Genomic DNA, 16,712 nt, shown 5'->3' with positions numbered 1-16,712 from the left:
GGAAATACGTAGCCTCAATGTGTCACACTGTTTTATCCTCTTAATTTTAATGGTAAAACGCATATTACACTTAATTTAACACGACCTATATTTGACATAGGCCTGTTCAAACATCTACTTTTAGCTTTACTGATTTTAATTTACAATTAAGAACCATCAGTGACTCAGACTGACACAAACCCACATAAACATTTAAAGGTAAATGCAAAGCCAGACAAAACGCATGCGGCACAGTTTGGATAAATTACGCACACCAACATTACACTTACATCTCGGCTCATTCTAGTGTTTTTATTTTGTCAAAGTTTCTCTTAGAATTGAATTAAAAACAATATTATGTTGAAACTGGTCCTAAATGCGATGTAATAAGTGGCGCATCTGTTTATACATATTTATATATATCTTTATTTCATTATAGATGGTGCCTTTAGGGTCACGCATGACGAAAAGCAATTTTGCACTTGAAGCATGTAAAGGGATCCTTGAGAGTCGAAGGTTGCGCGTCCACGGAGGAGGAGGAGGAGGAGGAGGAGGAGCGCGCAGCCACAACAAGAGAAGAAGAAGGAGAAGGTGCGGTTTACTTTGCGTTCCATGGTCCGGACTGTGACTCTGTACCCTGTTGTGTCATGAAGACTTCACTCAGGTCCGATGTGGATATACTGTGAGTTTCATAACGAGCTGACACAATTAACCCTATCAGCGGCGGCGGCAGCCAGTCCTGCCCCCACCACCCCCACCCCCCCTCTGCGTGACTCTCCGATTCTGTCATCTCATTTACAAACCGGTGATGTAATCCTCCCCTGGTACACTGGAGGGAAAAGCTTACTAATAGTTCGCCTTTACATTGTACGCCTCCCACTGTATGAGTGCATCAGTGACAATGGGGTTAATAACCTGATTTCTGCATGTAGGCTACAGTTAGTGCAGCAATCCTTAATAATGCACTGAGACACGCCTGTTTCTAAGCTTCAGAATGCACTGTACTTTTTAACATAATAAGCTATACTGTAAGTGTAAACATGTAAATAATGAGGATGTGTGTTTTTATAGGTGTTTTCTACAGTGTTTAGGTCATGTTTACACTCTCTTCTGTGCTTTATCTGTTGGGGGGTTGGAGTGTTTTTATCATAAAGGACCTGTGCATAGAAGGCTGTATGCTGTTATGCTGTATGTGACTACTAAAAAAAAAAAAGATTTCCCTTAAGTGTAATGTGAGAACTACTGAAGCTGTGTCTTTTATAAAGTGCTGTTGTTTCTACTTTGAAATGATTTCATATGGATTTATAGTCTTCATGACAATAAAAATCTTTTACTGAAACTCTTTGCAGGTGTCATTGAGACAAGAAGTGTTTTAATCTATAACAACAACAACAACAAAAATGCACCAAAATGCACATTGTCTATAAAAACTGAATCAATTGAAATATTGAAAATATTAAAATAAATAAGGAGCAACATTGGCAATGAAGAAATGTAGGTAGGAGTGCACCGCACCTACTGCATCACATCAAGTGCTAAGATCATGATGCCGACACATAAATATACACCATAAATAGATACAGGGTACTTAAATGACACACTCCGGCTAATATTCTGAACTTAATATGCAAAAAAACTGGTTTTACTTACCAAGAACATGACTGTACAAACAAGCGTCGTCTACGTACAGTCATTCCGAGACATTTGATTTAATTCAGAGGGTGAACACGTGAAGAAGACGTCATCAGTGGTTGAAATATGGATCAGCATTAAAACCAATTTTCTGATGACATAAAAGGTGTGTGTGATGTGGGTAAAAAAGCTTCCTGATGCCCAACAGCCATTTATAGTCAGTGTGTGTGGGCTTTTCTCTGGGACTGACCTGCGTTCCCCATGCCTCACATTCACCAGTCATCCTTCACTGACCTGCTTTTGGTGGGTTCTGAACAGTGCATACAGAGATTACAGGACAAAACTTGCTGTTTTGGAGATGCTCTGACCCAGTACTATAGCTATTAACTGTCTATTTAGACTAAGATAATAAAAATGATTCAGCCTCATGATAAAATCGAACCGAATCTCTTCAAATAAAAAGTGAATACTGTGACTTTTTATGTCATCATCATCAGAGTGAATCAAAAATTCTATCAGTGTGAATGTCTTACATAAAATGTGGTCGATTCCTTCATTCATGCTTCCACCAGTGTTATGTGAAATCTTTATGCTTCCTTCTTATGCTTAATTTAAAGAATTGCCACGCCAACATTTACAGGAAAGGAAAATAAAAAAAGATGACACACCATTGTCTAAGCTGCAATCACTGCACAGTCTCATCCTGCATATGATGGGCTGTCAGCGCTTAGTAGATCTGGAAGTGAGCGGAGGTGGTGCCGTCCTTCCAGCATCGCAGAGTCTCAACGACGGTGGAACGGCACAGCGGACACGTTCTCTCACGGTCGAACCACAAACACAGGCACTCCTCGCAGAACACGTGCTGCAGAGGAACACACGGTCCATTATGATCACAACACCCGATGACCTCCACCTGATGATGATGATGTTAAATTATATTTTCTTTTTTCAGTTCTTACCTGACAGATCAGAGCTATGGGGTCTCTGAAGTCTGCCTGACAAATAGCACACACATCGCCTGCCTCGCTGCACTGCTGACTGCCGGCCCGCACTCCATAACTCTGCATGAGACACAGCCAAATTTAAAGACATTTAATGACATCCACTTTTTTTTTTTTAGATTTGTTCTGAAAGCCCAAAAAAGTCTGACCTGGGATTTGCAGAGGACGACCAAAGCCTTCCGTATTGCTGATACACGCCCACAGAGGTCAAAGGACTGCAAGTCAATAAAAACATGTTGTTTTCATGACAATAATAAGCACAAGTACCCATAAATATCCTGTTCTACATATACTGTAAAATGTTAACCAAGCTAGCTAAGCCTGATGTGAGTTGTAACACTAATTCTGAACACTAGAGGGTCCTCTTCCAAACTGTTTAACTATCTGTGTGGTTATCACCTTCGTCTCCTTCCTCCACCTCCTGCTTCCTGTCCTCCAAACTGCTAGCAACCCATTATACAGTTAATTCAACCGAATGACAAACATCAGCATGACAACAGTGACTCACCGCAGCTACACACTATGTACGCACTAATACTGAAACACCAGAAATATGGCCTGATTTTGGAAAACACATGGACGCTGCCCCTTGGCGCGCGCATACAGGAAACTGTCCACCCAAATCAGATGAACAAACTCATTGTGAAGAACTGGTGAATCACTGGTACATTAAAAGAAGTGTGGACTATTATTGTCAACACATGTTGCAACATGCATGAAAATAGTAACCACACAGTGCAAATAGTTTTTGCATCATCCCGACATTGATTCACTCAATGTATTTTCACTGTTTCTGTGGTTGTATGTGACTCATAGCTCCAAAGATCTGCTTTTTAAAAGCTGTTGTATGTGAGCTGAACTCGCTGTGACCTCTGATAGCGGTTTTCTTACCTCCTTCACTGTCCCTTAGTGGAGGGGATTTCAGAAACACTTTCAGTTTCAAGCCCAGAAAAAAAAAATCAAGCTTACAATCCAAATTTTAATTTCAATCAATAAAACAGTAATAGAGGATAAATGTATTGGCTAGTCAGAAGCAGCCTGTGACCCTGGTGGTACAGCAGGTTTTCCACAAACCAAAAGAACAGCGGTTTGGTCGCTGCATGCTGACCCTATGCTGCCCCCAGTGGTCGCACCACTCGGTGTGTGAATGTGTGTGTTTTAGGTAGAAAAGCAGTCGATTTACCTTAAGATATGCAACATTGCTGGAATCAAAGTCACTTACAATGCTCTTTACACCTTTGTCCTGACATCACTTGACAGTAAAAAGAGAGTCGCTCTATGAAGCCCATCCTTACTCTCCTCAATCAGCTACTCATGACTGAACCTCTTTCTTTCTTTGTTTGGTTTGTACATTGCACTCGTCTCTCTGTTAATGTGGCTGCATGCTCTTGTGGCATACGCAGGGTTATAAGTGATACATGAATGTTCAGGTCGTACCCAGAAAGATTGCCATTGCAACTTTTAAAGAGACCAGGGTGCTCAATGAAGCAGACTAGTCAGCAAGTAGCAGCAGTAAGTTTCTGTACTCGTCTTTAAATGTTTCTCCATGTTCATCATGTATAATTTTGCTTTTCTTATGCACAGCAAACATGTTACCGGCTGACATACTGGGTTGCTGGTCAGGTTAATTACTGATTACCTTGCAGAGGCTGTAGATGATGATGAGCGTGGCTCCCAGGAAGTAACTGTTTGACGGGTCTTCTCCCATGATGTACTTGTACCACAGCTGGATGGGCACCAATGCACGAAACAGCTGGCTGAGCTCCTCGATCAGCAGGTAGAACTTCCCCTGGACAAACACATCAAACCTAGTGTCAACATACAGATGTCTGTGACTGAGTGTGCGCATGCAAACAACAAAACAAAGAGACAACCCGAGTTTCAACTGTGTGGAAAAAACAACACAATATGTATTTTTTTTTTACTTTCATCCAGTTACTGACTGCCCCCAAAGAGCTCAGCAGCTTCAGGGCACTCTTCTATCTAGTGAAGAGCAGTGTGGTATTAAGAGCTTAAAACAGCACGCCTCCAGCACAAACATGGCGGCTGTCCAGATCGCAGCAGTTTCACAGCAGTACAGGCAATTTCCCCACACTGCAAGGGAAACTGGCAGCGGCTCTTTCCACCTGCTACCCTGTGCCCGCATTAAGCCCGGCCCTGTGGGGGCTCTCTATAGCTGTCTTTGAAGGAACCCCCCCTCCTCCTCTGATATCACACAGAGGAAACGTACTTCTGTCCCTGCTGCAAAAGAGTGCGTTAAGTGAAGTGGAGACAAACAAAGGCAACGGAAATGAAGGTAAAGTCGATTCCCTGATGGCCCCATGGCATCCCAGCTTGTGTAATGACTTCTTGGATGGTAGCTGACAAAAGATTGATGACTGTGGGCAGAGTGGCACAATCAGCCAGGTTGGTAAGGGGGAAAAAAAGACCTCCACTAACTCCTAATTCATCTTCCTTATTGTCCCCTCAGCCTTGCATCCCACAGTGCCCATCACACCCACGCAAAAACTGTCACATTTAAAGTTTGGACACAAGCCAGGCAGTTTGAGTTAGCTCCACTGCAGGCGCTGCGGAGAACTTTGCAGCTTATTTATTACTGCTTTTAATCTGCGAGACGGCTATTGTTGCATTTTATTTATTTATATAATAACTCAGTCTTGTTGGCCTGCCGGCCCCATTACCCCCCCACATCACATCTTCTTCTTTCACAATAAATTCTTGTCTCGTTACTTTTCTGGCTAAATAAAAACACACCGGAGGCCTGAGGGCAGAAGAATAAAGTTTCCTCATATAAAGCAAGGATGGTTTTTAAGATCTTATTGTGCTGTGAATCTTCTTGAGTGTCTTGGTTAGCACACTGGTAAGTTTAGGATATAAACTGTAATCTTTGTTTCTTTGTTATGAGCTTCATCTTCATCAACACATTAGATTGATCTTTGGCTCGTTTTGTTGCCAATAACGTAAATCTAAAAACCACCCAGCTTTTCTTTTGATCGGAAAATGAATGAGGATTTTTCTCAGAAATGTCACTTGATCAATAAATCAAGTACCAACAATTACAGTAAAACATATTCAGAACAAACATTTTAAACCTATATTACAGAGCCATCAGTTAGGCAGTGCTGCATACACCACATACAGTATTTAGGTGTCTCGTTCTCTTTGGCAGCATCAGTGGAAACTGTTCTCAAAGCATAATGTTGAAGCTGTGTGGTGTCATCATCCTTTCAATGTTCACGGTAATGTTTACTTGCAAACTAACAGTGGAAAAAAAATAAACAGCTGAATAAATGTAGGCAGAAACATGGCTCCTGTTTCAGTAAAGGAGCTTTCATACAGTAATTTTATCAGTGGAGGTGATCTTAAATCATCATTCTGTGACTTAACACATTTAATTAAAGGACAATCTTTACTAATGTTAAATATTTTAAACATGGCCGTCATGGAACTTCTGAATGTGCGTTTGCCGTTACTGACTGGCAGCATCATTAGTGTACCCACGGCTGACTGCAGTAATGAACCTGAAAGCCTGATGATGTGACTTCAGAAGGGGCTGGACTGTCTGGCCTCTAGAGATAAGATGATGATGATGATGATGATGATAGTGGATCTGAGCATGGGATTCCCCCAAAACACTACCTGTCAAACCCTGCACACATGTGTGTGTGTGTGCGTGTGAGTGGAGGATGCAGGTAATGGTCCTGCTCCAGGGAGGGATGACCTCACCCCTGCAACCCCCTCGAGGGCAAATGAGCTCAGTAGCTGGCTGTGGTGGTTCTGATAGGCCTCCAGGTTTGTTTATCAGTGGAAAATTTAATCCTAATACTTTGTAACCTCCTCCTCCTCCTCCCTCACACACAAACACACACTGAGAATGTGAGCAGCACCTGTATGGAAATCAAAATGTATTTGTGCGTGCGTGCGTGTGCGTGTGTTAGCACTCATATTCTGTTGCCTGAGGCCAGAAACACCACACAAGCAGACACCCGTGTGCACAAAATTCACCTAAGGACTACCGTTTAAAAACCTTATGAATACAAAACAGTTTCACACTGTGACCCTTCAGCACTTTCTTCACTCTGTGGAGCATTTCATCATAGTTTAGCCAAATCTTTAACCAAGTTTCAAAACTCGATGGTAGAACTTACTCAGTCATTGTTTATGACATGTTTAAGATAAGCTAAGATGGGCTTTAAGTGTGTAATAATGAGCAGAAGAGAACGTCTTACCCTGGATTTGAAGGCCAGGAGAATCTTGGGTAGAAAGAGGACCAAGCATTTCAGGCCGATGGTGACGTATTTCAGTACAAAGTCTGTGATGCCCACCGCCCAGATCAGGTCAAAGAAGTCAAAGCTGCTGAGGTTGGGCTTGGCAAATATAAGGCTAGAAGAAGAAAAAACACAAAACATCACTGATGTCGCTGGCTTGTAGGGAAGTCGGTGGGTGTGAAGGCAGTGACTTCCACATCCTGTCACGTCGAATGTATACCCTCCATTTTGGATGGTAGAATGATGGGCAAGAAAAATACCTCTCTAGAGACAAATAATGATAAATAATAAACCAAAAATTAACAAAATACTCACAGGACAAGACCAGAAAAGAACAGGAACACTCCCTAAAGCAAATGGAAGGTAAAATAAAAATGGCTTACACGGCACAAGGTGAAAGGAAAAACATTAAATAAATAAATATATATATATATATATATATATATAAATATATAAGATGGCAGGCAAATGAACATCAATACCTGCTTGTACACTACCTGTTGTGCAGCTCCTCCTGACTGAATGTGTAGTAGATATACACAACATTCCCTCCGAGGAAGACGAAGAGCCACAGAGCAGCGAACACAGAGCGCTCCTCCTGGTAACACAACACACAGCTGAACACACTTCAGCACATTTCTTTGTTTGAAATATGTTTATAATGTCATGTTTTTCTTACCCGTAATGACACTTGGTGCCTAAACGTGGAATTAGCATAAGCAAATGTGCTAGCCATACCCACACACACAGCAATACCTGCAAGAGAGAGGTGTCACCATCACTGCTGTAATATTTCACTGTTGAGTCACTACTACTCTACAGGCTGCCTTACCCAGTTTATGCTGAAAGCAGACTTTGGCCAGCAGAATGAGGATGAAGGGAAAGCCCCTCTGCAGCCACGTGACCACCGCCTTCAACTCTGACAAAGCCGGGGCCGGCGTGGACTGGTCGTCCTGGGACTCCTCCCTGGAACTGTGCCTCTCCGAGCCGGCCGCCGTGGTGGCCTGCTGGAGCAGAGAGGAGGTGCGGTGCTGCAGGGGCTGGTGGTGAAAATGGTGGTGGTGATGGTGGTGCTGGGGGGGCCTAGGGAGAAAAGGACCACCTTCTGTGCGATGGGGGCCCCCTTCCTCTCTGGATGATGCAGTCATCTGGATGAAAACTTCAGGGGGGGAGCCTAAGACTAAGCCGGCTGCCTGGAATTGGGCAGAGGATACAGTGCCGGAGGGGACACCCACCAAACCTGAGAAAATCTGCTGGGGTGAAGTGGGCGACTCGGGTTTCAGGCAGTCAAACACACCACCCTCGTCCAGGCTGCTCTCCGATCCCAGAGTTTGGCTTCGGCTCCTGAATGGGAACACAAAAAAACATGTTGCTGAAGTTGTTGGTTGTTGCTGTACAGGTTTTGACCTTAACCTGAAATCAGGTCATTATGTCGCTACAAGTTGAGGGAGGCCTTCCCAGCATCACCAGGCTGTGGGCCCCACATCCATGTGGCTGCAGAACGACTAAATAAATTCATTAAGGTGTTTTTATGCAGATGAGGGCTCCTTTTCCCACCTTTCTGAGGGCATGCCATCCGTGTTGCTGCTGTGTCTCCTCTGCATGGCATAACACCGCTCATCACCACATGGTCCAGCCCTGCAAATGCAATTTTACAACATCATCAGTGTCTGACTGACTGTCAGAGGAGGCCGGACCGGCTACCAGCTCGAATCTTCACCTGTTCTGCTTTGTTCGTTTCAAACTACAAACAATAAACTACACAACAATGTGTTAACTGCACCTGAATTAGCCTCAGCGAATCACCCTTCAGCTCTTGTCATATTTACTGTAAACCGGTTAGCTAGGATGTTGCAGTCGCAAGACGCTCCGCTCGAAAAAAAACTTCCGGTATGACGTCACTCGATACACCGACAACCAATCAGGATCGTCCTTCCCACCACACCACATCCGTGTTGGAAATTTGTTTTGTTGATGGTGGATGTTAGACTTCGCTGTAAAAACAAACACCACCGTCGCTGCTTATGATGATGTTTTGATGGATGTTATCGCAAAGTGTTTTCCGGAGGAGATGGAAATGCGTTACTGAACTACGCTGTATCATATTGGCAGTTTTGTCTCACGTATTTCTAGGGAAAAGCTAATGCTAACGGCAGCTAGCTAGCAAGCAAGCTAACAAAGCTGGCTTTTATGGTGAAACTCCGTTAGCTTTGCATGGCTGGTACCAAACTGAGCTGCTGTGCGAGAACATAATTCATACTAATCGCTGCTGATAAATACATTAGCATTTTAGGGTGATTTTTAGCAACATAAACGCGCAATATGGGTTAGCTAATTTCTAGATCCTCTAATCATTACTATTCTGAGGAATCTACCTTAGCTTGCTTTGCAGGGCTTGTCACTCATCGATTCGTGTTGTTGACACTGTAGACAGTCGAGGAAGTGGTAACCGTGGACTTTTCTTTTAATGTTTTGGACTGATACTTGCGTATACTCAAGAAAGCCATGCTATGATGGTGCTACGGCGGCTACTGAGAAAGCGCTGGGTGCTGGGAGTCGTCTTCGGACTGTCCCTTATCTACTTTCTCACCAGCACACTCAAACAGGTACAGAAACTCACATCAGTCAGAGTTTAGTCAAAGGGATAGAGACGTGTCACCTGAATGTCAATACGGATGGAGAATGTTTTAAAAACAACGGTGCACAAAGCTGCCCTGCCTCATATATACCACCAGTGACCAGGCAAAACATTAATCAGAATTAAAAAATCTGTCATCCAAGAAAATCTCTTAGATAGTATGTGACATTTTAATCCTGTTTGCTAAAAGCACCCATACAAATCTCAGCTGGTTTCCTCACTTTACATCACTTTGAACTTTGTTTTTGTTGTTGTTTGACTGCATTTCATGCATCTCTTGTGTCATTTTTTTTCAGGAGGAGCGGACCATACGGGACCGCACACTCTTAGAAGTTAGAGACTCGGACCACCGCATCCCCTGGAAAGTCCGTTTTAACTTGGGCAACAGCAGCCGACAGATCACTCAGTGCAGAAACTCCATCCAGGGCAAGGCGCTGCTGACAGACGAACTCGGTGAGTAATCCGTCCGTTACTCACCGCCATGCATGCAGGGGTGATAACGCAACAGCTCCGTGAAACTGTTTTGTAGCCTTTAATCAATGTTTATCTTTGTTAATGTTTTACAGGTTATGTCTGCGAGAGAAAAGACTTGCTGGTTAACGGGTGCTGTAACGTCAATGCTCCCAGCACCAGGCAGTACATTTGTAAAAGCTGCCTAGCCAACGGCTGCTGTAGTATCTATGAGTATTGCGTGTCTTGCTGCCTCCAACCTGATAAGGTAATCTGTCACATCAAGGACTTTCAGGAGTTTTCTATTAAATAGAATGAAATCTGCACTTCTGTGTTTTTTTTTTACACATCCTTATCTGTGCACACTTTTTTCAGCAACCTCTCCTTGAGCGCTTCCTGAATCGTGCAGCTGAAGGCTTCCAGAATCTCTTCACTGCTGTGGAGGATCATTTTGAGTTGTGCCTGGCCAAATGTAGGACCTCTTCACAAGTATGTTTGAAAAAAAAAAGATGAGAAAATGACAAATATTTGCAGTCATTTCAAGAGACAACAATATAAGTGAAAGCTGCAGCCACATGTTATCATCCATCTTCCGAAAGTTAAAGTCAAAGTTTGCTGCTATATTAATCGTCACTGCTGACAAAGCTAGATAGAAGATATAGACTTTGCTTTGGTGTGTCGTCTTATGACTCAGCAGTTGTCTCGAGAATTTCCTGCTTATAAAAAAAAAAACAGATAAAACTGATCAATTGCAGCATTTTTTTTTTTGGTCTCCATTTTTACTGTTTTGACCTTTGCTAACAAAATGTTGCTCTGTTTTTTTTCTGTCATGCAGAGTGTTCAACATGAGAACACCTACCGAAACCCTCAAGCAAAGTACTGCTACGGCGAGAGTCCTCCAGAGCTCCTTCCTGTTTAAGTGCTCGTCTTGCCCCCCACCCTCCCCCTCAACCTGCTACCCCTCAAGATAAAATGTCCCTCCTTGGACATCGAAGGGTGCTTGTGAAAAGACTCTGGTTGCATTAGAGATGAAGGCTTCCAAGACTGACCTCAAAAATAAAAACGGACAAACGCTGTATGTGATTATTTACACTTCATAAGTGCATAGAAGGCTTCATTTATTCATCCGTGATGATCATCAGGTCTACGTTATAACTGGCAGCTCATCCAGCAGGATTTGCTTCGAACAAGGTCATTTCATGAAATACGCTTCATGTTTTCTTGTTTTGTTGAATATGATAAAACAGCGAAGAATGTGTCATAACTTCTGTGTATACTGCATGCTCCGAAACGGCTATTTAATAAAAGTGACTGTGAACAAAGTGTTTTTTGTAAAAGTCATATAAGTGTGTGTAACCAGAGAAAGTCATCAGACAAAGTGATCTTTAGCCAGTTCTTTATTTTAAAAAAAGTCAATTTTCTCCAAAAATATATATATAAAATTTCAGTAACCTTATTAATTTACGACATTATAAAGTTTTTACACAGACGTCTTGCAGAACAAACAGGACATTGACAGTTAATTGATCACCTAATTTCAGGAGGATGGGACCCACATTAATCTTATTTTCTTACAGTATTGTTCTCTTGCATTTCTTTGATGGGAGTCTGACAGTCTTATCTGCCTTTCTGTGCACTGTCCATCTGTCCACACATGGCACTGACTGCCGTCCAAAACTGGTGTTTTTTTTTCGAAGGCGATTCTTATCAGCTTCTGTTTCTACCTCAGGCAGTGTGGCCCACTCACAAGGGAAAGGTGGCCGGAGCAGAACAATTAATCACTGTGAAGGCTGAGAAAACAAACTGTCCTAATGAGGAGATGTATTAGAGCCCCTTCTCATTTGCTTTGTTGGCATGTTGATTAATTACAAGTCACATGGGGACATGTCAATTGCTGCGAGGTATCAAGTTATATTGAAGACACTTCTGATAGTTTTTAGGAAATTTGCATAATTGTTGCTGAGAATAAACTGAGATTATTTATGCAGACATGCCAAGAAGAAATGCAAGAAAATAATCTGGGCACTGTATTTTAAAACTCAATTAATCGTCTCCTTACTTCATCTTAATGCACAGATATGAAAGTGGTACCAACCTGATCATAGAACTCACAATATCAAACTGCACATTTAAAGTGTATTTAATTTCCCCTTGGGATTAATAAAGTATTTCTGATTCTGATTTAATTGGCTGTTATACCGAGGGTTTGAAGTAGAGGTGATAATAAACTGCCATAATCTGTAACCTATAGTTAAACATTAAATGAGGTATGTGCTTCCCTGCATGGGTTTTTTGAACCTATTCATATTTTTCACCTCAATCTTGTGCTGCAGCCAGTCCAGATAGCCCCTGGCGGTCTTCAGCAGGGTGTGGCCCCACTGCTTCCTCTCAAACGTATGCCTCGGCATCTTGGGCGGGGACGGCTTTGGGGAGCATTCGCCTCCGAGAGCATCCTTGAGGCACGCTGTGAGCATTTTCACACGGGCGATGGTGTCCTGGAGCTCCTTGTGAAGTGACACATCTTTGGGGTTCAGGTTGTTTTTCTGGTCCTCCAACACCTCCTCCAGGCCTTGAGCCATGAAGATGAGGCTGCACTGAACCTTCGGCCCATTCAGAGGGGCGTTCTTGTGGACCTGGAGCTCGGGGAAACCCGGGGACCAGGTGCCCAGGTGCTTCCCGTTGGCTTCATCCTGAAAGAGAAGAGAAATTATTTAGAAAAATGCGTTTATAAATGCATCAACGCTCAATGATGCATTGTGTAAATTAAACAAGATTATAGAGATTAAAGAGAGATAAATATTTATCACTATAGATGAAGAAAGCTACTACTAAAATATACAAAAATTAGCCTCTGTTTTCTTAATGTAATAAAAATATACATAAAAAGAAAGGGCTTGAGATCATGTCATAGAAATAAAGCTCTGTTTGCCCTAAAGACATAATGTGGCTCAAATCTGCTTCACATCCAATAACTGCTGCTATTTAATGCTGAAACAGCCATTCTACATGTACTTTTTTAATTGTTTGTTTCCATATTTTACTGTTAATATTTCTTATGTGGCAAATTCGGACACATCTGAACCCCTCTTCCACTGCTACCTGCATATCAGGATGCTTTCTGTATCTTCTCTGTGTTACTGAAGCTAAACATCCAGACACACACACACACACTGCTCACACTGTTACTTACAAATCCTCTTAAGCTGTCTTCAACCCGACTTTTGGTCAGGGCCGTCAGCTCTTTCGGCTTGCAGGGGACAGCATCTTTCTTTGGTGGATGTCTTGCATCTGAACCTTGCATGAGAGCAATCAGAGTCCAGACACAAACCAACTTCAGGAATTCTGCAAGTGCACAATGACATCTTGTTTAAATACTTTACACTAATTCAACTCTCTGATGCAATAAAAGGAAAGTGAGGCTACAGTACCTGATCTGGGTCTCATTCTGATTCCACTCAGAGTTTTTCTATGGCAGGAACAGAATCTTACATGAACGTAATCGGTCGCACAGGATCACATTTATAATGCACACCTCTCAAAGGAGGAGTGTGAAAAAAGGAGACTAAGATGAACTTCCCCTATCTGTCACTCAGCCATATCCTTTACAAAAGCACCTTGTAGTAATTTTCTGTCACTTCCACCTAAAGGAGATATTACCCACTGATGAAGGTGATGTGCATTGCGAAACTTAGGCTACTCTAGATTGACTTGACTGATGTGAGAATAGTCTCAGGTTCGTTTTCTCTTGTATTGGGCAATGAGAGCTGTTTGTAGGATGTGCATCTATTTTTCTAATATTTACATTCTCGTCACTTATTTATCGTGTTAGTTTTGTGACGCTGTGGCTGATTCATTCAGCCTCTGATCCCTCTGATGCAATGCTTCCTGTGCGTAGATGTGACTCTAATCACAACTCAAGTCACAACTCTTTCATGTAAACCCGGCTCAGTCCAGTCCTGACGTCTCTGACGACATTATTAAATGAAATATGACTGGATTGAGTTGCTTTGTGTTAAATCAAAAAGAGGAAGGAAGGAATGAAGGAGACTGGTCCTTAGTGTAAAAGAGACTTTTAAGAAGTTTGTGGCTGCAGTCTATGTAAAAGGTTGGCAAGTATTTATGAATAAGCAGAGTGGATGGGTGGTAGCTGTGTGGCGTGTCAGCTGAAGCAGAAAGTTTTCATGTTTTAGACAAATGCAAAGTCATAAACACTGCAAGAAATAACAAGCAAAGTATTTATTTAGCTTTTTCAGTTTTTGGTTTCACATGTGAACAGAATTTAATGTATTACAGAACTTGACACATCCTCCCACAACTTCTGATCTACACTCAGGAAAATAAATTAAATATTAAACACTTAAATAAGTCAGTATATAGCAATAACTTAAATATAAATAACGTAACACACACAACAATGCTGATGTAACTGTGGAACAGAACAACAATATAAAATAACAATAAAAATGTATTGTCACAGCAATTAAACTAATAACAACAACAACAACAACAACAATAATAATAATAATAATAAATATAGCTGCAAGCAGCAAAGGAGGCTGAAGTAACTACAGTAACATGGTGTAGTTACGTTAAAGAATCCGTCTTTAGCACTCCAAGGATTCACAACACAATTACATCACCCTCTAGTGGCCAAACTGCACCAAATGTGTTGTGACCCACAGTGAAGGGGTCAAGAGTTTCATGGGCCGAGTTTGGATACCATATGCCCAAGCTCATTTTCATGTTTGACGACTTTGATCCATTGAATTAGATTGGCCGTAGCGGGCGAACGCTTCAAAATCCAAGGATGAAAAGTGAAGTCTGAAGATGACGTGCACCAAGCGTGGGAGGTGCTGACATGAAATTTTGTAAAAAATAATCGTGGTACTGATCTGAGTCATTGTGGTAAATTTCAGAACTTTCCCGCATACGTTTCTGCCATAAACATCCCATGAAAACAGCTGCTGCCAGACGATCCCCTATGGCGGCTGTGTAGTAAACCTACTTAAAATGCACTTTAAATAAAATTTTAAAAAAAAGAAGAGTTAAGCGACACTGTGATTGTGCCGCTGATCTTCAGCTGTGTAACTCTGCTGTCAGTCGACTCAAATATCAACAAATCCTGAGCCATACAAGCGCCCTTTAAATCCTGGCTTTCTTATCATCACTCGTTGCCTCCTCGAGAACTCGCCCCACTGCTGTGAGCCATTCCTTCAGTCTGACTATGACACCCCAGCTATAGAGTTTCTTCTCATAGTCATCATCACAGGACGGCTGTGGGGGAGCTGCTGTTGTTAGCTGAGGCTTCTCTGAGTCGTTGCATTGGAGAATCAAATTCTTTGTTGTGCCTAAAATGTCGTTGAGTCTTACATTGAGGCGACTTAACGACTTCAGCACATCTTCTGGATCGGTCAGAAGTTCCCTCTGATAACGACTTACTTGTGCAATGTGAAAACGAAAAAGCACACCTTTGGTGTAGATGTCCTGCAGCTGCTCAGAGAAGTTCACGCCAGATACTGTGGCGGCAGGAACATCATCAGGAATGGAGTCTTTTGAGCATCCATCACACTTTATCTGGAAGAAAATACGAGTATGAGTGAATATAACCTTCTTTTTATATGTAGTTTATATATTAGAGCAATGATGTGATGCCCAGCTGTTGTAGATTCCCAGTAATATTTATTAAAATCATTTAAAATACAGCTGCCACAGGAGTTATTTTGGAGGCATGAAGTGAGATGTGTACAAATTTTCTATAAGAAAAAGAAATGTCATTGTACAGCACATGGACGAATCATCCGAGTCGCCTTTCAATGTACAAAAGTCAGCAGGAAATGGTTGGAAATAGCTTTAATGTCACTTGATTAGCAGGTGTTTCCCCAGATATTATGAATATTTCTTTGATCAACTCATGTGGGTACTTACATGTTTCTCCAGCAGCTGGTTTGCTTCATATTCCAGCAGCTTAGCCAGACGCACAGCGCTGGGTAATGCACTCTTACATCCATCAGTGGAAGCAGCAGATGGGACAGGACTACACTGAACCTCCAGCAGCATCAGGGCTAGTACTGAGAAAAGATCATATATGATGTTTACATTAAATTAATACATAGCATTAACCTACAGAGCCAACAAGCAATGCAGCAAATATTCATTTATTTAATGACAGTGATTATAAATTAAATAAATGTTCTACTTTTCAGGCATTTTATCTAAAGTAATAAGTTTTCATATAATAGTATGAATAAAGATACTCACCACAGAGTATTAGAGGTCTGTAGAGTTTATAATCCATAATGAAAACGGTGATTTTAATGCTCCTAAGAGGACTCCTTGATGTAACTTTGCACTGGTTAACCCGGCCTATATATACACAGTATTTAAGTGCAAAATCATCGACACCCACTCATTTTTCAGCCTCACACACACAAAATTCCATGATGACATTTTTTTCAACATCACTCATGACATGAGTATGTCTGAATTTGGTTGTGGAAGAGGTGTGACTGACAGCTTAGATAATCTTCTGATAACAGCATTTCATACACATTTTTACAGTTTCCCTGATTATTAAAGACCTCATATGTCATAAAAATCATCTTTAAGAATCCTCAGTGAGTTTTTCCGTCTTCTGCTTTTTTATTTGTTTTAGTACCAACGACCAACTTCTCATTTTGTTTCGTGAGAATGTGACTCATAAAGCCTCCGTTAAGGGATTGTGTCGTTTTAGTCATCTCATCTCAC

General features: G+C 41.8%; 3 protein-coding genes across 3 annotated transcripts; 1 reads left to right on the top strand and 2 right to left on the bottom strand.

The window, feature by feature from the left end:
• Positions 1-1,465: 1,465 nt before the first annotated feature.
• LOC114442025 (RING finger and transmembrane domain-containing protein 2-like) lies at positions 1,466-8,777 on the bottom strand. Its single transcript, XM_028415269.1, has 10 exons — positions 8,664-8,777; positions 8,438-8,518; positions 7,713-8,224; positions 7,560-7,636; positions 7,378-7,478; positions 6,842-6,995; positions 4,252-4,401; positions 2,762-2,827; positions 2,571-2,672; positions 1,466-2,473 (listed from the first exon to the last, which is right to left on the bottom strand). Exons 2-10 carry the CDS (start codon positions 8,482-8,484, stop codon positions 2,339-2,341), a joined length of 1,344 nt encoding a protein of 447 aa, XP_028271070.1. The 5' UTR covers positions 8,485-8,518; positions 8,664-8,777; the 3' UTR covers positions 1,466-2,338.
• A 52-nt stretch (positions 8,778-8,829) lies between these two features.
• Positions 8,830-11,291, top strand: spring1 (SREBF pathway regulator in golgi 1). The gene is made up of 5 exons (XM_028415270.1): positions 8,830-9,486; positions 9,815-9,971; positions 10,085-10,236; positions 10,344-10,457; positions 10,804-11,291. Exons 1-5 carry the CDS (start codon positions 9,391-9,393, stop codon positions 10,885-10,887), a joined length of 603 nt encoding a protein of 200 aa, XP_028271071.1. The 5' UTR covers positions 8,830-9,390; the 3' UTR covers positions 10,888-11,291.
• Positions 11,292-14,826: 3,535 nt separating this feature from the next.
• Positions 14,827-16,508, bottom strand: LOC114441798 (uncharacterized). The gene is made up of 3 exons (XM_028414886.1): positions 16,227-16,508; positions 15,894-16,036; positions 14,827-15,542 (listed from the first exon to the last, which is right to left on the bottom strand). The coding sequence occupies exons 1-3, from the start codon at positions 16,261-16,263 to the stop codon at positions 15,111-15,113; spliced, it is 612 nt and encodes a 203-aa protein (XP_028270687.1). The 5' UTR covers positions 16,264-16,508; the 3' UTR covers positions 14,827-15,110.
• Positions 16,509-16,712: the final 204 nt, after the last annotated feature.

Source organism: Parambassis ranga, chromosome 9 (assembly GCF_900634625.1).
Source record: "Parambassis ranga chromosome 9, fParRan2.1, whole genome shotgun sequence".
NCBI classification, from domain to species: Eukaryota; Metazoa; Chordata; class Actinopteri; family Ambassidae; genus Parambassis; species Parambassis ranga.
This window is presented reverse-complemented; position numbering and strand designations above follow the sequence as displayed.

Bases quoted from the DNA above. Each gene is read 5' to 3' on its own strand.
- LOC114441798 (XM_028414886.1), bottom strand. From the start codon at position 16,263: ATGGATTATAAACTCTACAGACCTCTAATACTCTGTG. The intron at 16,037-16,226 runs GTGAGTATCTTT...ATCTTTTCTCAG, and splicing joins CAGACCTCTAATACTCTGTG to TACTAGCCCTGATGCTGCTG. The intron at 15,543-15,893 runs GTAAGTACCCAC...ATTTTCTTCCAG, and splicing joins ACCAGCTGCTGGAGAAACAT to ATAAAGTGTGATGGATGCTC.
- LOC114442025 (XM_028415269.1), bottom strand. From the start codon at position 8,484: ATGCAGAGGAGACACAGCAGCAACACGGATGGCATGCCCTCAGAAAG. The intron at 6,996-7,377 runs GTAGTGTACAAG...TTCTTCTTCTAG, and splicing joins CAGGAGGAGCTGCACAACAG to CCTTATATTTGCCAAGCCCA. The intron at 4,402-6,841 runs GTAAGACGTTCT...GTGTTTGTCCAG, and splicing joins TCCTGGCCTTCAAATCCAGG to GGGAAGTTCTACCTGCTGAT.
- spring1 (XM_028415270.1), top strand. From the start codon at position 9,391: ATGATGGTGCTACGGCGGCTACTGAGAAAGCGCTGGGTGCTGGGAGTC. The intron at 10,237-10,343 runs GTAATCTGTCAC...CACTTTTTTCAG, and splicing joins GCTGCCTCCAACCTGATAAG to CAACCTCTCCTTGAGCGCTT. The intron at 10,458-10,803 runs GTATGTTTGAAA...TCTGTCATGCAG, and splicing joins AATGTAGGACCTCTTCACAA to AGTGTTCAACATGAGAACAC.